A 23,626-nucleotide genomic window follows, 5' to 3' on the forward strand; every position below is an offset into this window, starting at 1 on the left:
TTCATATTTAATCTGATGTAAAAAAAAACTATAAAATCACTGGTGTATTTATGTAATGTGTTAAAAGTTTAGCATCTAAGCAAAGCATTTGCAAATGACATGACAAAGAAGATGAGTAAGAGTCCAGCTCCACTGAGCAAGAGAAATAACACCATTAAGTAACTCAAATACACAGGAGCAAGTGAAGAGAGATAGACATGATAAATAAGTATTCCCTGATAATATGCCAACCTCACACAGACCAGGAGAGCAGGTAGGCTAACTGCAAATCTTCACCTCTCTCCTCTCCTCCAAATCTAATCCCCCACTCCCATCCCTAACTCTGTAGCAGACCACCGGCTGCAGCTTCTCCTCACTCTCTGCCCCATTCCCAGGGAACTGAAAGATCCTGGCAGAACACCCTGCTTCCGTCCTTCTATGTGAAGCCCCTCCACTGCCCCCAGCCCATGCCCATCCCTAAGTCTCAGGTTGCAATATCCAGGAACACATTTTACTCAGAATCCCAGAGTAGCCTCACCTATCAGGATCTCAGAAGAATTTCTTACAAGACAGCCACAGTCTCCTAAGAATCAGAGAGAACAACAGAAAGCAAGGAAATACCCACCCAACAAAGACCAGATATCAACACCTAGAATTAAAATCTTCCTAAACCCAGATGCCTGATACCAGTATAAAAACAAAACAAAAAAAAATGATTAACAGCCAAGACAATAAATGTCTTCACTAGAAAGTCTACCAAAGTAGACCCTTAGTATTACAACATAGCAGAAGCTCAAGACAAAGACCTTAAAACAGCCTTAATAAATATGATAGAAGTCCTTAAAGACAAAATGAATAGTCCCTTAAAGAAATCTATGAAAACAAACACACAGTATAAGAAAACAAATAAAAACAGTTTTCAAGACCTGAAAGTGGAAAGAGAATCAAGAAAACCCAAACTGAGGGAAATGTAGAAATGAAAAATTTAAGAACTTGAACAGAAAACTCAGTGGCAAGCCTCACCAACAAAATATAAGAGATGGAAGAATCTCAGGCACTGAAGATACAATACAAGAAATAGATACATCAGTCAAAGAACATGTTAACTCTAAAAACCCCTGGCACAAAACATCCAGGAAATCTGTAATCCTATGAAATGATGAAATCTAAGAATAATAGAAATAGAGGGAGGAGAAGATCAAAGACACAGGAAATAATTTTTAAAACGTCATAAAAGAAAATTAAATGTCTCTAGTCTTTTTTTCTTTTTTGGTTTTTCAAGACAGGGCTCCTCTGTGTAACAACCTTGAGTGCACTAGAACTCACTCTGTAGACCAGGCTGGCCTAAAACTCAGAGATCCACCTGCCTTTGCCTCCCAAGTGCTGGGATTAAAGATGTACGCCACCATACCAAGTTTACATTTTGTTGTTGGTTTTAAGACCAGTAGTACTTGTTTTTTACCTTAGGTCTCTGAGCTATCTACTGGTTCCTGGTAACCCAATCAATGTCTCATGTAGGTTCCATCTCATGAAGTGGGCTTTAAGTCAAATCAAACTTTAGTTGGTTACTCCCACAAGCTTTGTGCCAACATTGCCCTAACATATTCTGCTGTCATTACAGCATTGTAGATCAAAGGTTTTGTGGCTGGGTTGGTGTTTAGGTTTCTCTTTTGGCCTGCAGAGTACCTTCCCATATCAAAGATACTAGAACATAGGGATGAAGGTTCTATGGAGTTACTAACTAGCTAGATTTCTCTATGTTCAATGAATTGTACAGGTGTTGTCTTCAGCAATGGGGCCTCCCTGTCAGTTTGTGGGGAGCAACCTATTGTCTTGGCATCAAGCTAGGTTGTTTGGGGGGATTTCCATGGGACCCCTTTGACAAACACCTCAATTATCCCAGTTCTCATATTAGAAGCTTCATTTGGTGACAAGAAATGGCCAACTGAGACTTGGTCTCCACCATCATTTGGAGACTTCATTAGAATTGCCTTCAAAGATTGTAGGACGTTTCCACTGTACTAGGTTTCCATACTACTCTTCAATACCTATTCAACTCTACTTGCCTCTCCTCAAATTTCCCTCCTCATCCCCACTTCCCTTCCTTATCCCCACCTGATTCTCCCACTCCCATCCTTCACTCATAAAATCTATTCTATTTCCTCCTCCCAGGAAGACCCATGTGTCCCCCTGTGCCTTTATACCTAATGATGTTCTTTTACTTAGCCACCAGAGAAGCTTCATCTTGCAGCAAATAGGAACAGAGAGACCCACAGCCAGACATTGACACACACACATACCGAGAGAGAGAGAGAGAGAGAGAGAGAGAGAGAGAGAGAGAGAGAGAGAGAGAAACACAGACAGACCTTGGAACACACAGGTCTAAATGAAATGTCTCCGTCAAATCCCTTCCCTCAGGGCTCAGGGAACCCTGCAGAAGAAGAGGCAGAAAGACTGTAAGAGCCAAAGTGGATGAAGGACACCAGGAGAGCAAGTCCCTCTAAATCAACCAAGCAAAGTTCATATGAACTCACAGATACTGAAGTAGAAAGCTCAAGAACTGCAAAGGACCTCTGTGTATGTGTTACAGCTCTCAGTATTTTTATGAGACCCATGAGTGTGTGTGAACAAGTGGATCTCTGATACTTGTGCCTTCTCTTGGGCTCTTTCCTTCTGTTGGTTTGCCTTGTTTTATCTTACTGTATTTTATTTTGTTATAGTTTACTATCTCCTTTTTAATGAGACAGAAAGAGAGTGGATCCAGATGAGAGGGAGGGAGAGAGGGAGGAACTGCAAGAAGTATAGGAAAGGGAAACTGTAATCAGGATATATAAGATGAGAAAAGAATCTATTTTCAATAAAAGAGAAAATAAATATTTTTTTAAATTTCCCTAACCTAAAAATGGGCATACAAAACATCAAATAGACTGGACCAGAACAGAAAGTCCCCTCAACATATAATAATCAAAACACTAAATGTACAGAATAAAGAAAGAAGGAAAAAAAGACCAAGTAGCATATAAAGGAAGACCTACTAGAATAACACATGACTTAGCAATGGAGACTCTAAAAGCCATAAGGATTTGGACAGATGGTCTACAGACTCTGAGACTACAGATGGCAGCCCAAACTTCTATATACAGCAAAATGTTCAATCAAAATAGATGGGAAAAATAAAGACATTAGATGACAAAACCAAATTTAAGGAATATCTATCTACAAATCCATCCCCACAGAAGGCATTAGAGGGGGAAATCCAACCTAAAATGGTTAACCACGTATAAGAAAGCAAAGGAATAAATAATTCCAGACTAGCAAATTAAGGAAGGGGAAACACACAAATACACATATATACACACCACCACCATTACCACCAGAAAAAACAATAAAATAACAGGAATCAACAAACACTGCCTATTGACTTCTCTCAACGTCAGTGGTCTCAATTCTCTAATAAAAAGACAGAGAGAAACAGAATGGATGGGAAAACAGGATCCATCCTGTTGCTGGAACATACCTAACATCAAGGAAAGATATCAACTCAGGATAAAAAAAAATGGAAAATGATATTCCAGAGAAATGGACCTAAGAAGAAAGCTAGAGTCACCATTTTAATATCTAACAAAATAGACTTCAAACAAAAACTAATCAGAGTTAGGGAATGACATACTCAAAGGCAAACACTACCCAGAAGACATTGCAATTTTAACATCTATGGCCTAAACACAAGGTCATGCAAGTTGATAAAAGAAACACTACTACAGCTTAAACCATGTACTGACCCTCACACACTGACAGTGAAAGACTTCAAACCCCACCCTCAGCAATGGACAAATCATCCAGACAGAAACTAAACAGAGATATAGAGCTAACTAAACTTATGAGTAAGCAAATGGGCCTAACATATTTACAGAACATTTCATCCAAGCACAGAAGAATTTACCTTCTCAGCACCTCACGGAAATTTCTCTAAAAATTCCCACATACTCAGACACAAATCAAATCTCAACAGATACAAAAATACTGAAATAGTGCCCTGAATCCTATCTTACTGCCAGATTAAGTCTGGATAGCAACAACAGAAAGCTTACAAACTCATGGAAACTGAACAACCCTCTAGTGAATGAAAAAGAACATGTCAAGACAGAAATTAAGTAAAAAAAAATTAAAGACTTTCTAGAGTTGAATGAAAATGAAACACCACATACCCAAAAACATGTGTCAGAATAAAGTACCTACATAAGTACCTACCTAAAAAATTGGAGAGCTCTCACACTAGTAACTTAATTGAGTAACTGAAAGGCCTACAACAAAAAGAAGAAATCACACACAAAAGGAGTAGACAGCAAGAAATCATCAAACTATGTGGCAGAGGGATGACTCAACAGTTAAGAGCACAGGCTGGTAAGAGGACCTGGACCTGGATTCAATTCCCAACACCTACATGGCAGCTCACGATGGTCTCTAACTCTACTTCCAGGGGATCTGACATCCTCATACTGACATGCATGCAAGCAAAACACCAATGTACATAAAATAAAAAAATAAACCACTCTTAAAAGAAAAAAAGAAACTCAGGGCTAATCCTAACCATGCTAGGTATGGTGGCACATGCCTTTAATCCTAACACCTCCATGAGCTCAAGGACAACATGGCCTACATATCAAATTCCACACCAGCCAAGACCAGCCCATTAAAAAAGAAAAACCAAAAAATAACCCTTGTATATGCAAACCATTATTTGGCCACAATAAATAATGTAATATGTACATATACCATAATTAAAGTAACCCTTTGAAAATAATGCAAAATCAAAACAACAGTCAAAAAAAGTCATATACTGAGAGGTGTGGTAGGTAGTCCATGCCTTACAATCTGTTCAAACATAGATTAGGCTACATAGAAAGTTTTCAAGACCAGTCAGCCTTAGTTACAGGAGACAATGTTTTAAGGAAACTACAACTTATACAAAACTCATGGACTGGGGATGTAGTTCAGTGGTAGATTGCTTGCTGAGTTAGTATAGGCCTTGGATTCTATCCCCAGCACTGCAATGTGGTTTATAAATCTTTTTAGTAGAAATAATATAGTACGGTGGAAGCTGTATAATGAACTATATAGTTAAAATAGTAAAAAAAAAAAAAAAATCCTCCGATTTAGTACAAGTCAACATTTAATGTGTCCTTGGTGCCTACCAGAGTCTTATTTCATAAGTACCTGACACAAAGAAAGTAATAAATGAATGAATAGCCTTGAAGGCTTTACATTTATCAATTTTTGCAGCTTAGTTTCCTCATCTGCAAAATTAAAAGGGCTAGATATCATATCCTTTAACACCATATTGTTCAACAGCTTTATCTATGTTGTCGACAGGTACCAGCCACACCTGGCCATACCTGGAATGTGGCTAATAGGACCAAGAAACTAACATTTTTTATTTTAATGGCCGAATCAAGCTAGTGGCTATGGTTCTAGAGCACAATGCAAAAAAAAAATACATTTCATAGCCCATCCCAGTAATTATAAACTGCAGGAATATGTGAACAAAAGTGCCCAAAACAATTCTTCCCTCACTATTCAAAAAGCCTAGAGTTTCTTTTCTATATTACTTTATTTCACCTAAAAAAAAAAAAGTGCTGATCTAACCACTAACATTTCATAGCATTACAGTAAAGGCTCTTTTCAGCTCTAAAATATTATTCTCTATACTAATAACAAATGTTCACAATGAAAACTATACCAATTAGTCTAAAGTGATCACTTATATACATGTATCAAATATCACACCACACTCCATAAATATACACAATTATTTGTCCATTTAAAATATTTTTAAATTTTAAAACTGCGCTCCTTGTCACTTTATGCTTGTCATCCTAGTACTCAGTAGGCTGAAGCAGGAGGATCACACGTTCAATGCCTAACTGGACTACAAATCAAGACCTTGTCTGCAAAAACCAAACTAGACCATACAATCCTTGAAGGCCTCTATTGTCTAATCAGTAGTAGATTATAGTAGTTAGTTGACATTAAATATTTGTTGACAGGGAGTCATAATTTACGAAACTGTTCACTTTCCAAAGAAAAATGACAGTATCTTAAGGTTATACTTTACGTGGTGGCAATTAAAATATTGTCAATATATGAGAAAAATATAAACTGAAGTACAAGTACTACAGACGATTTTTAAAAACAAACTACTGTTGAATGAACTAATGGAAGCCACTATTCCGAGGACCCATAATCACTGCCACACTCCTAAGGAAGTGCACCAAGAACATAATTGAATAATCATAGCAAAAGCTAATAAAGCTTCTGTCTTAGAGCAGTGTACATTTTGGAGAAAAGGATAATTATGGTTTTGCCTATGAGGAAGCTCGCCTGTCAGTGAGGGAGTTAACGTACCAATTAAATGTGCTACTTGTTTATAGGTGGCGTACTGTCCCGTTGAAGTGCACCCGCAATTGCTTACTTCCGATTTAGTACAATCTGAAGCATGGACCGTTTAGCACCAAATTCCATGACTAACTTTTGAAAGTAGCTGCGTCTGCCTTACATGGAGAAGCCAACCGGCAAACCCCTACAGGACCCTGGCACTGCAGGTGCCCAGTGTCTGAAACCTCCCGGCTTTCTGCTGTCCCCAAACGTGTTCTTCCTCTCCACCCCGAATTCCCAGCCCTAAGTTCCTACACTCGCCTCCACTCTGAGTTCGCCCTGACGATCTTTCTTCAGAGTGCTCCCTCTGACCTAAGGTCGTGAGGGCAACCCTTTCCCTATCAGGTTCCCCTGTCCTTCACCCTACTTTCCCAAGCGCCCGGCAACACACCTGGGACAGCCGAGCGCTTCCTGAGGCGCCGTGCCGGTACGAACTCCACCGCGGCCCTGAGCCACAGATGGAGACTAGAGACCGGGCCAGAACTGCCGAATGCTTGTGCTTTTCGAAAGCAACCGCCGCGGCTGCCCAACGCCAAGAATGTATCGCGAGCAGCGCCATCTTGAGCGAGGAAAAAGGAACCGAGAGAGGAGGATTGTGGGACGCCGGCGGACTGAGCGCCGCGGCGGCTTTCATTGCTTCTCCCCTCCCCCCGCTCGCGTCCGACACCGGAAATAGCTTGTGTCTGAAGATGCCAGTGCTTAGGCAGAGCTTTTTTTCTTTTCTCCCGAGACTCGGGCTTTCTCTTCCATGGCCCAGAACTTCGGGCTACCATTGTCTTTCTCTCTTTTCTTAGCGTTGCCAGATAAAATACAGGACTGCCCACTTAAATGTTATTTAGATAAATAACAAATTATTAGTATAATTAAGCCCCAAGTATTGCTTTGGTAAATATGACAACCCTATCTTGTCTGTCATCCTATTCCTTTCTTGTCTCCAACTCAGTGTCATGCTCCACTCTCTCCATAACTCTCACTCTCCTTGTACATTAATATTTAGAATTAAAATTCCCCTGTAGAAGGTTTCATAAGCGAGAGTAGCTGCCTTTATCGTAAAACCTTTTATTTTCCTGATTTGCCTTTGGTCTTTTGCTGTTGGGACAATGAGCTCTCGGGGTACACACATATTTTACTCCATTAATTTGCTTCCTTGTAGCTCTTCCCTTTGGTTTCTTCAGAGTCTCTTATTTTAAAACTGCTAGGTGGATGGTAAGTGAACATGTTATATAGTAAAGTGCATATTTAAAGACACATTTGTATTATTTTGTCAGCACTATAATCAAACCAAATACCATGGAAATATGTTTACATGTATCTGGGAAACAATTTCCAAATATAAATGCTACTTGAAAACCTGGAGTCAAGAAGGTACAATTTTATTAATGTGTTCTCAGAAAATCCTTAAACATCTCTCTCTCTCTCTCTCTCTCTCTCTCTCTCTCTCTCTCTCTCTCTCTCCTCTCCCCATCTCTCCTTCTCTCCTCTCTCCCTCTCTCTCTCTCTCCCTCTCTCCCTCTCTCTCTCTCCTCTTTATGAAGCCCTGGCTACTATGGAACTTGCTATGTAAAGCAGGCTGGCCTTGAATTCCAATGTCCCCCTGTCCTTACCTCTGGAGTGCTGGAATTAAAGTCATGCATAACCACAGCAGGCTCATTCTCAAACCTTTACCCAAGGCAGACAAGTAATCTTGAATTAATTCTGTAGAAGCATTATAAACTAATGAGAGATGTCATGAAAAAAGACAAAAGATATATATGGCCCATGCAGCTAGCTTCATTTTCTTCTGAGATCCAAATCACACACCAGGTTTCTGGGGAAACGATAATTAGAATTTCAGATTAAAGAGGTTGACTATCCCTCCCCACCATGTAAAGAAGATGGTTATATTAAAAAAAAAAAAAAAGAAGAAGGAGGAGGAGGAAGAGGAGAAGGAGGAAGAGGAGGAAGAGGCATAAGCAAACTCTCATGCTCAGGGGTCCAGAAAGTGTATGGCAAAATAGTAGGAGATGAAACTGGGTGAAATAGAAAGTCTTCATGGCAAAAGCCTTCCATTTCGTTTTAAGACATTAATGCTGTATACTGCAGCTATTGAATGCCTTAATCAGGAGAGCAAAATGATCATACTTGTATATCCATGAAACCACTCTGGCTTAAGTGGAAGTGTTGGATTAGAAAAAGGTTCAGTGGACCTATAATTAGTTGTGAGTTACTATCTGTATGGATAGGAATTGAACCCAGATCCTTTGCAAGAGCAACAAGTGCTGTTAACTGCCAAGCCAACTCTCCAGCCCTCATTGCCTACTTCTGAAACATAAAACTAAATGAAAATTTCAAGAAACCATGTAAAATCCTATATTTCAATCAGAAAAAGATTTTAAATTTGTGAAATACCTACATGGAAAGATGTTTTGACTGGTCTATGGAAAGGCCCGGATCCTATTTTAATAAGATCCCGGGGAGCGGTCTGTGTGTTTCCACAGGGGGAAGACAATCCATTTTGGCTGCCAGAGCGACTGACGCGGCGACTCGCGGTTCCTGAAAAGGACCCCCCGAAGGATTCATCTGCAGACGCTCTCAGCTCCCATTTGGACTCTCCAAAATCGGGTTCCTAGTATATACAGTAAATTTAGATGGTTAACCTATCTGCTTCTCAAAAACCTATGCCCTTGCCTTCTTAAAAGGCGTTGCTGCTGCTAACTTGTACCAATGTAACTCGCTTTATATTACAGTGCTGGTCTGCTTTTCTATAAGCAGGTCTAATAGCCAGTTTACCACTCTGATCCCTATCCCCGTTCAGACGTCTGAGACCTTGATTTTATCCTGACAAGAAAGGAGATTCTAATATAACTGCAGCCCTTATCGCTGCTATTACCATCCCTACAAATTGCAGCTGTAACAGCTGACTCAGACATGGTTAATCAAATCACAGCAGCTACTGTTGCTAATCAAATTTCAGAAAAAACCTCTGAGGCTTTTGACCCTCCCACAGAAAGTGGATGTGTTGGTCAATCAGAGAGTTTATTCGCTCCAAGCACACTTGATACAGCTCGCAGATATGGCTCAAATGAGCTGTGTCTCAATGACCCCATATCCAGGTATTTCACCTCTGAGATTTGTGAATGATACATTTATTTAAAGCCATAATCTTTCTGCTTACTTAAAAGGAAAGTGGAATGGGAAGTTGGACCAGATACAGCCGTGATTACAAGCTCGGATTTCCAGCGGATGAAACCTGCTGCCCGTGGAGATTTTACTTCTTAAAAATAAATTTCTTCTGCCTTTTCTTTCCTTCTTTCTTTCTTTCCTAAGAGCCGGAATAGGCCTGCGTGATACACTTCTAGGATGTGAACTAGTATTCATAGATGGATGGTTTGTAAGCTCAAGCCCAGCAAAAACGTGACAAGGTAGCTCTAAGCCTAAGCACGCGCAGCCCTGGGGGCAAGCATCCTCCCTGAAATTTGATGATCTAGGCTAGAAATAGCCTATGACAGAGACATTCTCAGTCTATGCACCCCAAGAGCTCGGCTCATTTGCACTGGGTAGATGAGAAGTCTTGTCCAGTCAGCTCTTGCCTAAATAATTGTGATACCAGATAATAGGTTGACAGCCCTTGCACTCCTGGGAGCTATATATATACTCCATTGCACAGGGATGGGTGTCAATTCTCTTTATATTTTCCTTAGCCCATGCACCCAGAGGACTCGTTTCCATGGCACCTGGAAGGGTAAAGAAAAAATCTTCGGGCTATAAGCTCTTGATCGCTTACTCCCCCCCAAGATGGAGTTTGCTTGATCGGGTTTGAGTTCGAATCTTATTTGGTACTACATTTAATAGGCAAAAGGCTGTTTCATATTAATAATTTAAACAGGGAGAGATGTAGTGAGCCGCTGTGGCTGCACACGTGCGTTTTCCAACATGGCGCTGGCCGCATGGTTCCCCAGCAGTAAACAATCATTCTGCGCAGCTGCTAGGCAGAAAGAGCGCCAAACCACTGGCCTATCCCGAGGCGTAATACTGGGTAGTGAGCAAGCAGCCCTTCAGAAGTGAATACGTCACTCTAGGGTGTATTTAAGGGACCCTCTTCCGGTTTCTTGGGTCTTTCCGCTTTATCGTGTGCGGTAGTAAAAAGTTCCTCGTGGCAGTAAACCCGTATCGCCTCCTGTCCTTATTCGCAGGCGAAAAGGGATTTTGGGGGCGCGCGTTACATGATACTATAGATAATTTCTTAAAATCTGGGCTTTTACTGGAAATACCAACAAGTATTATCAACATGAAGCAATATTCTTGAGGTCTCTAAAGATTTATTTTTAAGGTGATAAGAAATTAAATTAATTTTTCATCTGAAATGAAATGAGAAAAAATACAGGAATTGACTTGACAAACACACAAAAGTTTCCTGACGTTGTTTTTTCTCTCTTTTTTATTGAGAATTTCATAAATATACACATATAATGTAGTTTGCTCTAATCCCCTACTCCCCCATTCTCTCCCCTACAAATGATCCCCTATTTCCACTTCTCTCTGCAAACTTTATGTGCTTGTTTTTTTTTTTAATTCATTGAGTCCACCTAGTGCTGTCTATACGTGCAAGAGCATAGGACCATATACTGGAGCATGGACAACTTCTTAGGGTGGTCCTAGTTTTCTTTCATACCTCAAGAAAACTGGCCTTCCTTGCCCCAACAGTTAACAGCTGCCAATTGTTCTACTAGGAATTGGACTTCCAAACCATTTCCTTCCTCCATGCTGGGATTTCGTCTGACTTGATCTTGCACAGGACATGAGTATGCTGTACCAACCACTGTGACTTCATATGTGCAGTTGCCCTGTTGTGTCCTCACCTGTGACTCGTATGTTATTTCCTCTTCCACAGCAATCTCTGAGCCCATAGAGGGAGTCATGTACTATAGATTATCCCATATAGGGCTGGTCACTCCATGATCTCTTATTCTCTGAATGTTGACCAGATATGTGTCTCTGTTTTAATCTCTACTGCAAAAAAAAAAAAAAAAAAAAAAAAAAAAAAAGATAAATGACGAGATTCTCTAACAAGGGTTGAAAGAACTAGTGATATATTAATATAATGTTAACTTATTAGGAGTCGGTTTAGTATGTGTCTGTGTCTGCTTTTTGTGCACATGAGTTCTGGTGCCCAAGGGAGCCAAAAGAGAGTATTGGATGTCCTGGAACTGGAGTTTACAGGTGGTTGTTAGCTGCCTGACATGCATGCTGGGAATTAAACCTCAGTCCTATGAGAGAACAGTAAATACTCCTAACTACTGAGCCATCTCTGCAGACTCAGTTTTGAGGTCTTTAAAGGGAGAGAATGTATTTTACAGTAGTGTTCATTTTAATGAATGATGCTAGGACCGTGAGGCAGGTGGGCAGGTGGATGGGGGAGCACCCTTGTAGAGGCAGCGGGAGGGGGAATGGGATGGAGGTTTTCAGAGAGAAAACCAGGAAGGGGGATAACATTTGAAGTGTAAATAAACAAAATAACCAATAAAATATTTTTAAAAAGAGAGAGACTGAAGTAGATGCAAGAAAAGCTACTATAAATAGCTGCTGCAGCCACAGATCGCACAATAATACTTTATGCAATAATTTCACCTAATTGTAGATAGCATTTTGCAACTCATCAAGCGCTCTTTTCATACCTTATTTAATTTTCACATCAACCCTGGAAGATGGGTATTATTTATTAGCAGTTTTATCGCATATTTATGAGGAAACAGGTTGCAACTTGACAGAGGTTGCAGAGCTAATGGGAATGAAGACTAAACCTAGATTTAATGACTCCAAATACAGCGCTCTTTCCACTTATTACTACTGAATTTAAAGAAAACAGTCTATTTTGTGAAGACCACCAGGATCTTTCTGTTACTTGAAAATGCCAGAAGTTCTTCTCACTTCAGGGCTTTTGTACTTGCTTTCCTCTCTGCCTGGAACATCTCTCCTGCAGATTTGTTAATGACTTTTTCTTGCCCTTCAGGTCTCAGCTCAAATGTCATCTGCTTAAAAAAGCTTCCTAAGAGTACCTTATCTACCCCCTGCCACCATTGCCTCTCCACATTGCCCTGTTTCCATTAAAATCTTCTTATTCAAGCTGGGCTTGGTGGCACAGGCCTGCAATCCAAACTACTCACTAGACTACTGCAGAAGGATTGAAACTTTAAGGCCTGCTGGGGAATTAGTTATTCTATTTGTATTAATTCTTTGAGAATTTCACACAATGCATTGTGTTCCTATTCACCCCCATCTCCTCTCAGATTCACTCCCACCTGCACCCATGCGACTTCATGTTCTTTTTTTTTTTTATTATTTATTGAAAGTAGGTTCCTCTCTCATGCAATACACCCCAAAGACAGTTTCCTCTCCCTCCACTCCTCCCAGCTCCTCTCATATAGTTGGGTTTAAAGCCTCTCTCTCTCTCTCTCTCTCTCTCTCTCTCTCTCTCTCTCTCTCTCTCTCTCTGTGTGTGTGTGTGTGTGTGTGTGTGTGTGGTGTGTGTGTGTGTTTCAGCTATTTTGAAATATTCAGGGTCTGCTGTGGTGAAATACCTGGGCTCTAAAGGAAACATGTTACCATAGCTGTTGTTATATCTTTATTTCTAACTTCTCCAGTTTGTTCTTGGATGTGGATCCTGCTATAGAGCTTGGTTAGCCTAACAGGAGATACACCCTTAAAGAAAACTGACTCTTCCTTTTCAACAACTGTCAAATGTCAATAGTTCCTCAGCTAGGGATGGGATTTTATACCCACCTTCTTCCCCTTCCCTCCCAGCCAGGAGAGTTTAAAAAGCCCTATCTTAAAACAAAATGTGAAAAATAAGGGTTTCTGGGAATGTAGAAATACAAGGGTATTGCACTTGTCTATCATGGACAAGGCTCAAGGTCCTAGATGCAATATATAACAGTTAAAAAAAATAATGAATCATTTGTTGTTTGCTGCATGTAGTGGCTCAGCACTTGGGGGGAGGGGTGTATGAAGCAGATGCCTGGCCACAAGTTCAAGGCAAGCCTGGCATCCATAGTGACAGCCTAGTCTGATTTGCCTCTATAGTAGGTCTAGAGCAGCCTAGGCTACAGAGTAGCCCTTTCAAAGAAAAACAATCTTTCTATTCATGAATCACCAACATTCACATTATCATTGAGATTCACATTATCATTGAGTATCTCAGGTCTCAAACTCCATCTAAAGATTCAAGATTTGGAGTTAAGAACTTTTCAGATAGCCAGGTCATGGTGGCACACACCTTTAATTGTAGCACCCAGGAGGCAAGACGGAAAGATCTCTGAGTATGAGGCCTGCCTGGTCTACAGAGAGTTCCAGGACAGCCAGAGTTACACAGAGAAACCTTTTCAGAGAGAGGGGGGAGAGGGGAAGGGGGAGGGGGAGCGGGGGAGGGGGAGGGGAGGGGGAGGGGGAGGGGGAGGGCGAGGGGGAGGGAGAGGGAGAGGGAGAGGGAGAGGGAGAGGGAGAGGGAGAGGGAGAGGGAGAGGGAGAGGGAGAGGGAGAGGGAGAGGGAGAGGGAGAGGGAGAGGGAGAGGGAGAGGGAGAGGGAGAGGGAGAGGGAGAGGGAGAGGGAGAGGGAGAGGGAGAGGGAGAGGGAGAGGGAGAGGGAGAGGGAGAGGGAGAGGGAGAGGGGGAAATGTTCAGGTTATTCATATGCCCATTAAAGTCTGAAAGCTCTTGTAGACCACCTATCACTTTCTGGAACTAATATTTAATCATGGCTGAAAATTGCAAAAGAAAATACAAAGACTTCCCTGTACTTTAACCTAACTTAGCCATATATCTTATCAAACTAGTTGACAAATTTTGTGTCATACCTCTCTGCTCCTAACTTCTTTTTCTTTTAGATATATTCCTGTTTTTTTCTTTATGTTATTTTGGTGGTATCTAGAAAAAAATATAAAATGTTGTATTATTTGCCATGGTTATCTGCTTTACTGTGGTTAACTGTCCTACATATTCAAGGATAATATAAATTTAATCCCAAATATGGACAGGAATTACACAAAGTCAATCTTATTCATGAATATAAAGAATAAAGTAAAATGTTAAATTATTTCTGTATTGGGTAAAATATTTTATCATTACCAAGTAGGCTTTATTACAACATTACAGAGTTACCTCAATGTATACAAAAAGCATATATTTATTTATTATTAACATTCTGTACTTGTTGGAAATAGTTTTTCTATTACAGCAAGGTCACTTTACAGCAAGATCACTAATTGTTCCTACACTAGACACATATTTTTGGTTTTTAGTTTTTGAGATAGTCTCTCTACATTGCCCTAGCTGTCCTAGAATTCTCTATGTAGATCAGATTAGCCTCCAGCTCATAGAGATCCACCCACCTCTGCTTCCCAAAGGCAGAGTACTGGAATTAAAGGTATGTGCTACTATGCTTAAGCAGACACATTTTAAAGAATAGACATCATGCCAGGAGTGGAAGGGCATACCTGCCTGAAAAAAAAAAATAATATCATATTAAATATATAATTCAAAAGTGATATTCAATATAATTCAGTATATAAGATTTTTAAAATTATAGTTTACTAGTTATAGAAAGACTCTTTTCTGATATCATATAGTATATACCTCCTGCCAAAGTAACCTACTTCAAGCAGTATCTTTATTGATGATACTATATAGCCAGGGTCTGTGGACTCCCAGTTATTTCAATGTGCTATTAACCTCAAGCTACATAGGAGTGGAAAAAGGGTTTGTCTACAGAAGACCATGAAAGAATGCTGGGAATGGCAAGTGTAAAACTATTCCATGTCTCGATTATAAAACTTTAAGAATAATACACTAATAGTATAATGTTACTTTATATACCTTAACTTCCAAAAGAAAATGAAAAACCCCAGATTTTGTCTGCCATCCAATTTGATGGTCAGGTCATACATACACCCTTCCTTTCTAACATCCAGAGAAATCTTTCATTTTTTCTTTCAAGTTCAATTATTCATATTTTAAATAATTTTGAGATTTACTTTTTATTTTATGTGTATGATGTTTATTTTATGTTTATAATGTTTTGCTTGCATGTATGTCTGTGTACCATGTAAATACCTGGTGCAGGTGGAGGCCAGAAGAGTATGTTGGAACCCCTGGAACTGGAGTTACAGATGTCTATGAGCCACTATGTGAGTGCTGAGATCTGAACTAGGGTCCTCTACAAGAGTAACAAATGCTCTTAACTGCTGAGCCATCTCTCTAGCCATGATGGTGCATATTTTAAACAGTGGGGTTTTAAAAATCCACTTGTCTTAAGTGTTTGAATACTTTGTGAAAATGTTTCTCACATTTGCCACTTCACTTTCTTGACTATATTGTATAACTTTTGAATTTGAAATTTATACTTTAAGGAAATAAAGTCCAAAAATCAACTCTAAAGAAAAACTAGTTGAATGGCATAAAGATGTTTATATCAGTTTTATTCATGAGGGTATATTTGAAAATTGATCCCAAATATTCTAAAATCAGAAACTACATAAAATACATGTATGTATAAATCTGTTCCGATATGTAAAAGAGTATTACAAAATAATGTTGAATAAATCTGATACAAAAAGTACATAGGCATTTGTTATCTTGGGATTTCCAGAGAGTATAGTCCAAAATAAATACCTGGTGTTTTAAAATTTCATTCATCACCTTTTCTCTCTTTTTTTTAAAAGAACATTTATTGCTCATTTATTCTGTTTTAAGCACTGCACTAGGTTCAAGTAGTATCATCCAATTTAATTCTCTCCAATCTCATATAGAGTAGTTCCTGTTATGATCCCTACTTTATAAAGACAAGGAAGGTTAGGACACTTGTCAAAGTAGCTTAGAAGAGGTACAGTGAATATCCAAACCCAGGTCTGAGTCCAGAGCCCATGTTTTTATCACTATGCCTATCTGTTAATCATGCTTTTTTGTGTAAACTGGATTTTAAAAATTAAGTAAGGGCCATCAAGATAGCTCACCTGGTAAGGGCACTTGTCACTAAGCCCAACAGCCTGAGTTCAACCCCTAAGCCCCACACATTGGTAGGGGATAACCAGGTATTACAAATTGTCCTCACACCATAGCACACACTAAATCAATGTAATTTTTAAAATTCATGTTAATGTTTTCTTGTACTAGGGACCAAACCTAGGACTGTATTCATCCCAGGCAAGTGGTGTGCCACCAAAGCTACATCCCCAAACCTGGTGCAGTGTTGAAGTTATATTTTTTAACTTAATACAGATTTAGATATTTTAGTAAATTTTGATTCTTAATTTAAGGAAGGTTGAAAATTTTGTGTATATGTAGTAATGAGCTGCATCATTGGCTTATAACAAAATAATCATGTTAATCTTTTTTCATGTATAATAACAGCTATTACTTATAGAGTGTCAATCTGTAGTAGGAACTTGCTCCATGCTTTACATGCATAAACTCATATAAATATTTTTTGTTTGTTTTTTTCAAGACAGTGGTTTTTTTGTGTGTAGATCTGGCTGGCTATAGGGTTCATAACAGAAACTATTCTGTATGATCTTTGAGAGACTGAAATTGGATGATACTATTTGAACCTAGTACACTGCATAAAGCAGAATAAATGATCAGTAAATGTTCTTTTAAAATAGGGAAAATCTCCTTCAGTCCTTCTCCTAGCTCTTCCTTTGGGGTCCCTGGGCTCAGTTTGATGGTTGACTGAGCATCTGCATCTGTATTGGTCAGGCTCTGGGAGACCTCACAAGGGACAGCTATACCATGCTCTTGTCAGCAAGTGCTTCTTGGCATCAGCAATAGTGTTGGGGTTTGGTGTCTGCAGATGGGGTGGATCCTAAGGTGGGGTAGTCTCTGGATGGCCTTTCCTTCAGTCTCTGCTCCATTTTTATTCCTGCATTTCCTTTAGATAGGGAAAATTCTGGATTAAAAGTTTGACATAGATGGGTGGCCCTATTCCTCCACTGGGGGCCATGCTTATCTACTGGAGGTGGTCTCTACAAGCTATATCTGTTGGATATTTTGACTAATGTCGTCCCTGTTGAGTCCTGGGAGCTTCTTGCTTTCCAGGCTTCTGGGACTTTCTAGTGGCTACCTGCAGTTCCTCATCCCACATGGCTACATATTTCTATTCAATTGCCTAACCCTCTGTACTTCTTTCCTGTCCCTTCCCATACCTGATCCTGCCTCCCTTTTCCCCTCTCCATTCTCCCTCTTCCAAGTCCCTCCCTCCATCTACCTCCTTTAATTATTTTGTTCTCCCTTCTATGTAGGATTGAAACATCCACACTTTGGTCTTCCTTCTTCTTAAGCTTCATATGATCTATTAATTGTATTGTGGGTATTCTGAGCTTTTTGGCTAATATCCACTTATCAGTGAGTAATACCATGTGTGTTCTTTTGTGTCTGGGTTACCTCACTCAGGATATTTTCCAGTCCTATCCATTTGCCTGCGAATTTCATAAAGTCATCGTTTTTAATAGCTGAGTAGTACTCTATTGTGTAAAGGTACCACATTTACTGTATCCATTCTTTTGTTGAGGGACATCTGGGTTGTTTCTTGCTTCTGGCTATTATAAATAAGGCTGCTATGAACATAGTGGAGCATGTGTCTTTGTTATCTGTTGTAGCATCTTTTGGATATATGCCTAGTAGTGGTATAGGTGGGTATACTTTTCTGAGAAACCTCCAGATTGTTCTCCAAAGAGAACAGCTTGCAATCCCACCAGCAATGGAGGAGTGTTCCTCTTTCTCCACATCCTCGCTAGCATGTGCTGTCACCTGATTGGTTTGAGGTGGAATATCAGGGTCATTTTGATTTGCATTTTCCTGAAGACTAAGGATGTTGAACATTTCTTTAGGTGCTTCTTGGCCATTAGAAATTCCTCAGTGGAGAATTCTTTGTTTAGCTCTGTACCCCATTTTTAACAGGGTTGTTTGGTTTATGGAGTCAAACTTCTTGAGTTCTGAAGAACAATATCAACTAACTGGACCACCCAGAGCTCCCAGGGACTAAACCACTAACAAAAGAGGGAAGGATCCATGGCTCCAGCTGCATATGCAGCAGAGGATGGCCTTATCTGGCATCAGTGGGAGGGGAGACCCTTGGTCCTGTGGAGGCTTGATGCCCCAGTGTAGGGGGATGCTAGGACAGTGAGGTGGGAGTGGGTGAGTGGGTGGAGGAGCACCCCATAGAGGCAAAGGGGAGGGGGGAATGGGATGGGAGTTTGTGGAGGGGAGACTGGGAAGGGGAATATCATTTGAAATGTAAATGAATAAAATAATTAATAAAAAAGAGGGGAAAGGTGATGAATGAATCTTTAAAACACCAGGTATTTATTTTGGACTATACTCTCTGGAATTCCAAACATAACTCATGCCTTTGTATATTTTGTGTCAGATTCATTCACCGTTGTTTTATTCATATTCTTCCACATATCAGAACAGATTTCGTGCATATATGTATTTCATATAGACCAAGCTGGCCTCAAACTCAAGAGAGCTGCCTGCCTCTGTGAGGTTTAGGACTAAAAGTGTGCACTACCACTCCCTGGCAAATATTGTATAAAATAGGCAAGGTTGTAATGACCATATTTTTCTTGCAGAGGAAAACTGAGCTGGCCGAGGTGAGAAATGCACTCTAGGTTACAGTTGATCACTGACTGCATAGCAGATCCAAAATCAGACCTAAGTCTGAACCTGCCATCTCCACTGCTCACCTAACCTGTGCTGCCTTTCATGTATGGCATCAGCCTCAGACTACCAGGGACAACTGGTGCATTGCAAGGCAATGGCCAAGGTTATTTTTGTTTGTTTTTGTTTTCCTGAGACAAAGTCAGCTACATAGTCCAGACTTCCCTGGAACTCACCATCCTCCTGTTTAGGCCACCCACCCTAGTGCTGGAGTATGTACTATCATGCCAACTCTATGGACCAAAGTTTTCTTTAGAAAGACTTATCTTAAGCTGAGGATGTAGCTCAGGGTAGAAATGCCTATTTGTGGAAAGCCCTCAGTTCATTCACCAGCCCTGTTCTTGCAAAGCTTCCTACTGTGGGAATATTCGTTATGGGAACAAATACAGCTAGTACAATAAAGAAATCTTGTTTAGTACATATGATGGCACACACCTTGAGTCCCAGCCACTCAAAGGATGAGGCATATATACTAGGGAGTAGGGATCACTGGAGCCCTCTTAAAATTTTACTCATAACAACAACAAAACCCCTGATATTCAAGATTAAGTTGTCAGTAAAATATACCCATTCAAATATTTGTACATAATAGACTAAATAGAGAACATCCCAAATGTCTATCATTAGGTGACTAAAAGTGTCAAAAAGTCATGCAATGAAATAGTATCCAGCCATACAAAGGAATGAAGTGTTGGTACAAGATGGATGGACCTTACAACATTCTGCTTAGTCAGAAGATCCAGAAAAAACAAATAGTGCATGATTCACTTGATATGAAGTGGTCAGAGTAAGCAAATATACAGAAAGACTGTACATCAGTGATTGCCTACAACTAGGATTAAGTACTTTTTCTTAGGTGATAAAAATGTTCTAAATTTAATGGTGGTATGGTTGTAAAACCCTATGAATATACTAAAATCCCATTGAATTGTATGCTTTAAGAAGTGAATTATTTCTTATAAAATTATATCTGTTAAGCTGCTTGAATAATCAAATTTTACTACCTGCTAACTCCTTTGATGTTTGGAAATTCAAACTCAGCTTCCTCATCCTTATATGGTTATAAGTGAACACAATCCTGTCCTTAATCGGTTATAATGTCTACTTCACAGGTTTTATGAAATTTGAATAAGTAATTATAAGGAGTAAAGAGAATAATAATTATTATACAAAATACTATGCAATTTCTAAATTAATATGCATTCTATTCTGTAGCTTTGCAGTCAAGAAAGGATCTCTGTTAATTCTTTTCAAAGGCTGTCTTGATAACAGCACCAAATACATCAATTCTGAAGGCTTGATATAATTTCTGCATTTACAAGGCAAAGATCCTTCTTATCCCAACATGTATGTTCCCTTTCATTTTAAAATAGAAATGGAGAACAGTTGCTCTGTCCTGTCTACCCTTTTCCTCTACTCCAAATCTTTTATTTAAAACCCCTCAATCCTTCTTCCCCACATCAATAAAATAATCTAGTTTCAAAGCTAAACAAGTCCAATTTCCTTAACCTTTACTCATAAATTGAAATATCATTGCCCTTCATATAATCTTTTTATAATATGAGATAAATGAGGACTGCAGGCTTAAAAGTAAGATTTACTCAGGAATCTGTCTATGCTGTGTAATGTTTAAAGCAAAGGTCAAAGGAAGATGAGAGTGCTAGAAGAAACATTTCATTTTATTAAAACTAAGAAGATCGTGTAGTGATTAAAATTCTCTAAAATTTTAAGCAGCAGATGGAAGAGTTACAGGCAATTATTGGCTGCAAAGAGAGGAAGAATCAGTATCTCCAGGGATGAGCCCTGATAGGTTATATAATCCCAACTGGTCAGCCCTAAACATATATACATATAGGCACAGGTCATTTTTAAAACTTTCGTGGTTTTATAATATTTCTTTTGTTTATTAAATAATAAATGTAGGCCAGGTATATTGGCAGACGCACTTAATTCCTGGCATTTGGGAGATGGAAGCAGGAGAATCTGCAGTTTACAGTCATCTTTGGTGACATAGGGATTTCTGTGCCAGCCTGGGCTATATGAGATTCTGTTTCAAAAACACTATCACAACTACTACTACCATTAAATATAAATTTAAATGATAAGAGAATTCACATGCCATGGGAAGTTTCTGGAACACAAACTCATTCTACAGTGTGTTTCTGGGTAGGATTAGGGTGGAAAATCATCATCCAAGTACATAATCAATACAAAATGTTATAAATGGAGAATTTTAAATATAATGTGTTTTCAGCACTAAGGCTAGAATACACCTGAACAAATGTAACAGTGGTTCCTTCACATGCCAGAGATATGTGCAGGCAAACGTGACTCCAGGGAGTCCAAAAGGACTATGTCCAGCTGGTCATCCTGGGAAGACATTTAAAATGAAGAAAGAAGAATAAGAAGGAGTCTTATTAATAGCATGGCAGCACAGGTAAATACACAGACCTACTGAATTCATTTTATCTTCAGAGTGCTTATAGTGACCACAGTACTGGAGAAAGGAACAAAGGCAAAGATTGGGAGCTTTCATAGTAGTAGTTCAGCTCATCCTAGTCTGGGCATAATCTGGGAAATTACCTCAGGCCATCATTTCACCATGAGCTCCCAATCTTTGCCTTTTGAGCATGATTATTATTTTTTTTTTGAGACAGTGTCTCTTATATCTCAGGTTGACCTCAACTCGGAATGGAGCCAAGAATGATCTTGAACTTCTGATTCTCTATCGAATGCTGTGTTCCCACTCATGTGCCACAACAAGCTGGTTATGCAGGACTGCAGATCCTACCCAGGACATTGGACACTCTATTAACTGACTAACTGAACTACATCCCCAAATCCTTCAAATAGTTTTTAAAACTTATTTCGCAGGTGTGTGTGTGTGTGTGTGTGTGTGTAGGGGTATATGGGAGTGCAGGTGCCTGCAGAGGGAGCTGGAGTTTGTAGGTGATTGTGAGCTGATTGATGTGGGTGCTGGGAATTGAACTCATGTTTTCTGGAAGAAAAGTACATGCTCTTCACTACTCATATTGTATTTTAAACTTTTCCATCCTCTTTGTATGTTAAACATTTGCCCTCAGCACCCTCCTTATTTGTCAGGTTTTTTTTTTTTTTTTTTTTTTTTTGAGGAGAGATTGCATTTGAGAAGAATGACAGTGTGACAACAGCCAGGACATCAGACTTCCTGCTCAACAGGGAGAGGTTTGGAGAGCTCAAATTTGGCAGGTTCTCTTTAACGTTTGCTAGAGAAGAGGAAGCCTGGAAAAGTATGACATCCTTCTTCATAGCGAAGGTAACTACATGATAAGATGGTTTGATGCCCCATTCTTCAGGACAACTCCGATTCTCTGGGCAATAAATAGCATTTGACACTGAATAAGGTCAATACTGTGGCGCCAGTCCTTACAAAAAGAAAAAAACTTTATTGCAAGGAAAACAAACAAAAATCTCAAACTCACTTTTTTTTTTCTGATATGTTACTATAGGGGTATTTACAAAAAAGGAGTGGGAGATGCTTCTTGTTGATGGAATGGTAAGAACAGAAGGTATTAGGCTCCTCCTTCTTCAGGGTTGCACATTTCTGCTCCACAATCATCAAAGTTATTTGAACTTCAGTATCACAAGGTCATTGAACAAGAGGTCTTCTTTTGTGTGTATTTCTTCTTTGAAAAGCCAGTTTTAAACTGTCCTGAGAATAGTATAAAGGCTTTTCCCAGAAAACATTGAAGCACCTTGCTATTAAAGGGATGTATGACTAGGATGTCTAAACCTTAACTGATTTTACCTTCTTTTCTGGGTTTCCCAGCAATGCCAAAAAACAAAACAAACAAACAAAAAAAACAAAACAAAAAAAACAAAACAACAACAACAAAAAACATAATTAAAAGCATGAAATGGAAATGAGCATCTCTGTGAATCCTTTTCAAAAATTGACCATATTCCAAGCAGTCTCCAGTCATAGGGGAAAAAATGCCTAGAATCATACAGAAAATAAAGAAACTTTTAAATCCCTTCTTTAGTTATTCATGCCCTTATTTTCAACTTTATTAAATAAACTTTATTTAATAGATTGTCCTAGTTAGGGTTACTATTGCTATGATGAATCACCATGACCAAAAGCAAGCTGGGGAGAAATTTTGGCTTACTCTTCCACATTGTAGCCCATTGCTGAACGACTCAAGCAGGGCAGGATCCTGGAGGCAGAAGCAAATGCAAAGGATTCCTTGCTCAGCCTGCTTTCTTATAGCATCTAGGATGGCACCACCCACAATAGGCTGGGCCTTACCATATCAATTACTTATTAAGAAAATGTCCTACAACTGAATTTTATGGAGGTATGTTCCCAATTGAGGTTCCCTCTTCTCAGATGACTCCACTCTTGTGTCAAGTTGACTTTAAAACTAGTCAGCACATTGACTCACACAGAGATTTTGGGCATCCAGTATCTTTTTTACATTTGTTTGTTTGTTTGTGTTGGAGGGAGGTGGCCTATGCCACAGTGCATTTGTGGAGGCCAGAGGAC

The 23,626-nt window shown here is 39.4% G+C and overlaps 1 protein-coding gene across 1 annotated transcript in view; it reads right to left on the bottom strand.

Moving 5' to 3' along the window:
• The window catches only part of Abcb7 (ATP binding cassette subfamily B member 7), a 141,228-nt gene extending 134,169 nt beyond the window's left edge, over positions 1 to 7,059 (bottom strand). The window contains exon 1 of the mRNA XM_034485184.2: positions 6,806 to 7,059. Within this exon, the coding sequence (XP_034341075.1) occupies positions 6,806 to 7,048 (243 nt within the window). The 5' untranslated portion in view covers positions 7,049 to 7,059. The remainder of the gene's footprint in view (positions 1 to 6,805) is intronic.
• Between the last annotated feature and the right edge of the window lie 16,567 nt (positions 7,060 to 23,626).

Source organism: Arvicanthis niloticus, chromosome X (genome assembly GCF_011762505.2).
Source record: "Arvicanthis niloticus isolate mArvNil1 chromosome X, mArvNil1.pat.X, whole genome shotgun sequence".
In the NCBI taxonomy this organism is placed as follows: Eukaryota; Metazoa; Chordata; class Mammalia; order Rodentia; family Muridae; genus Arvicanthis; species Arvicanthis niloticus.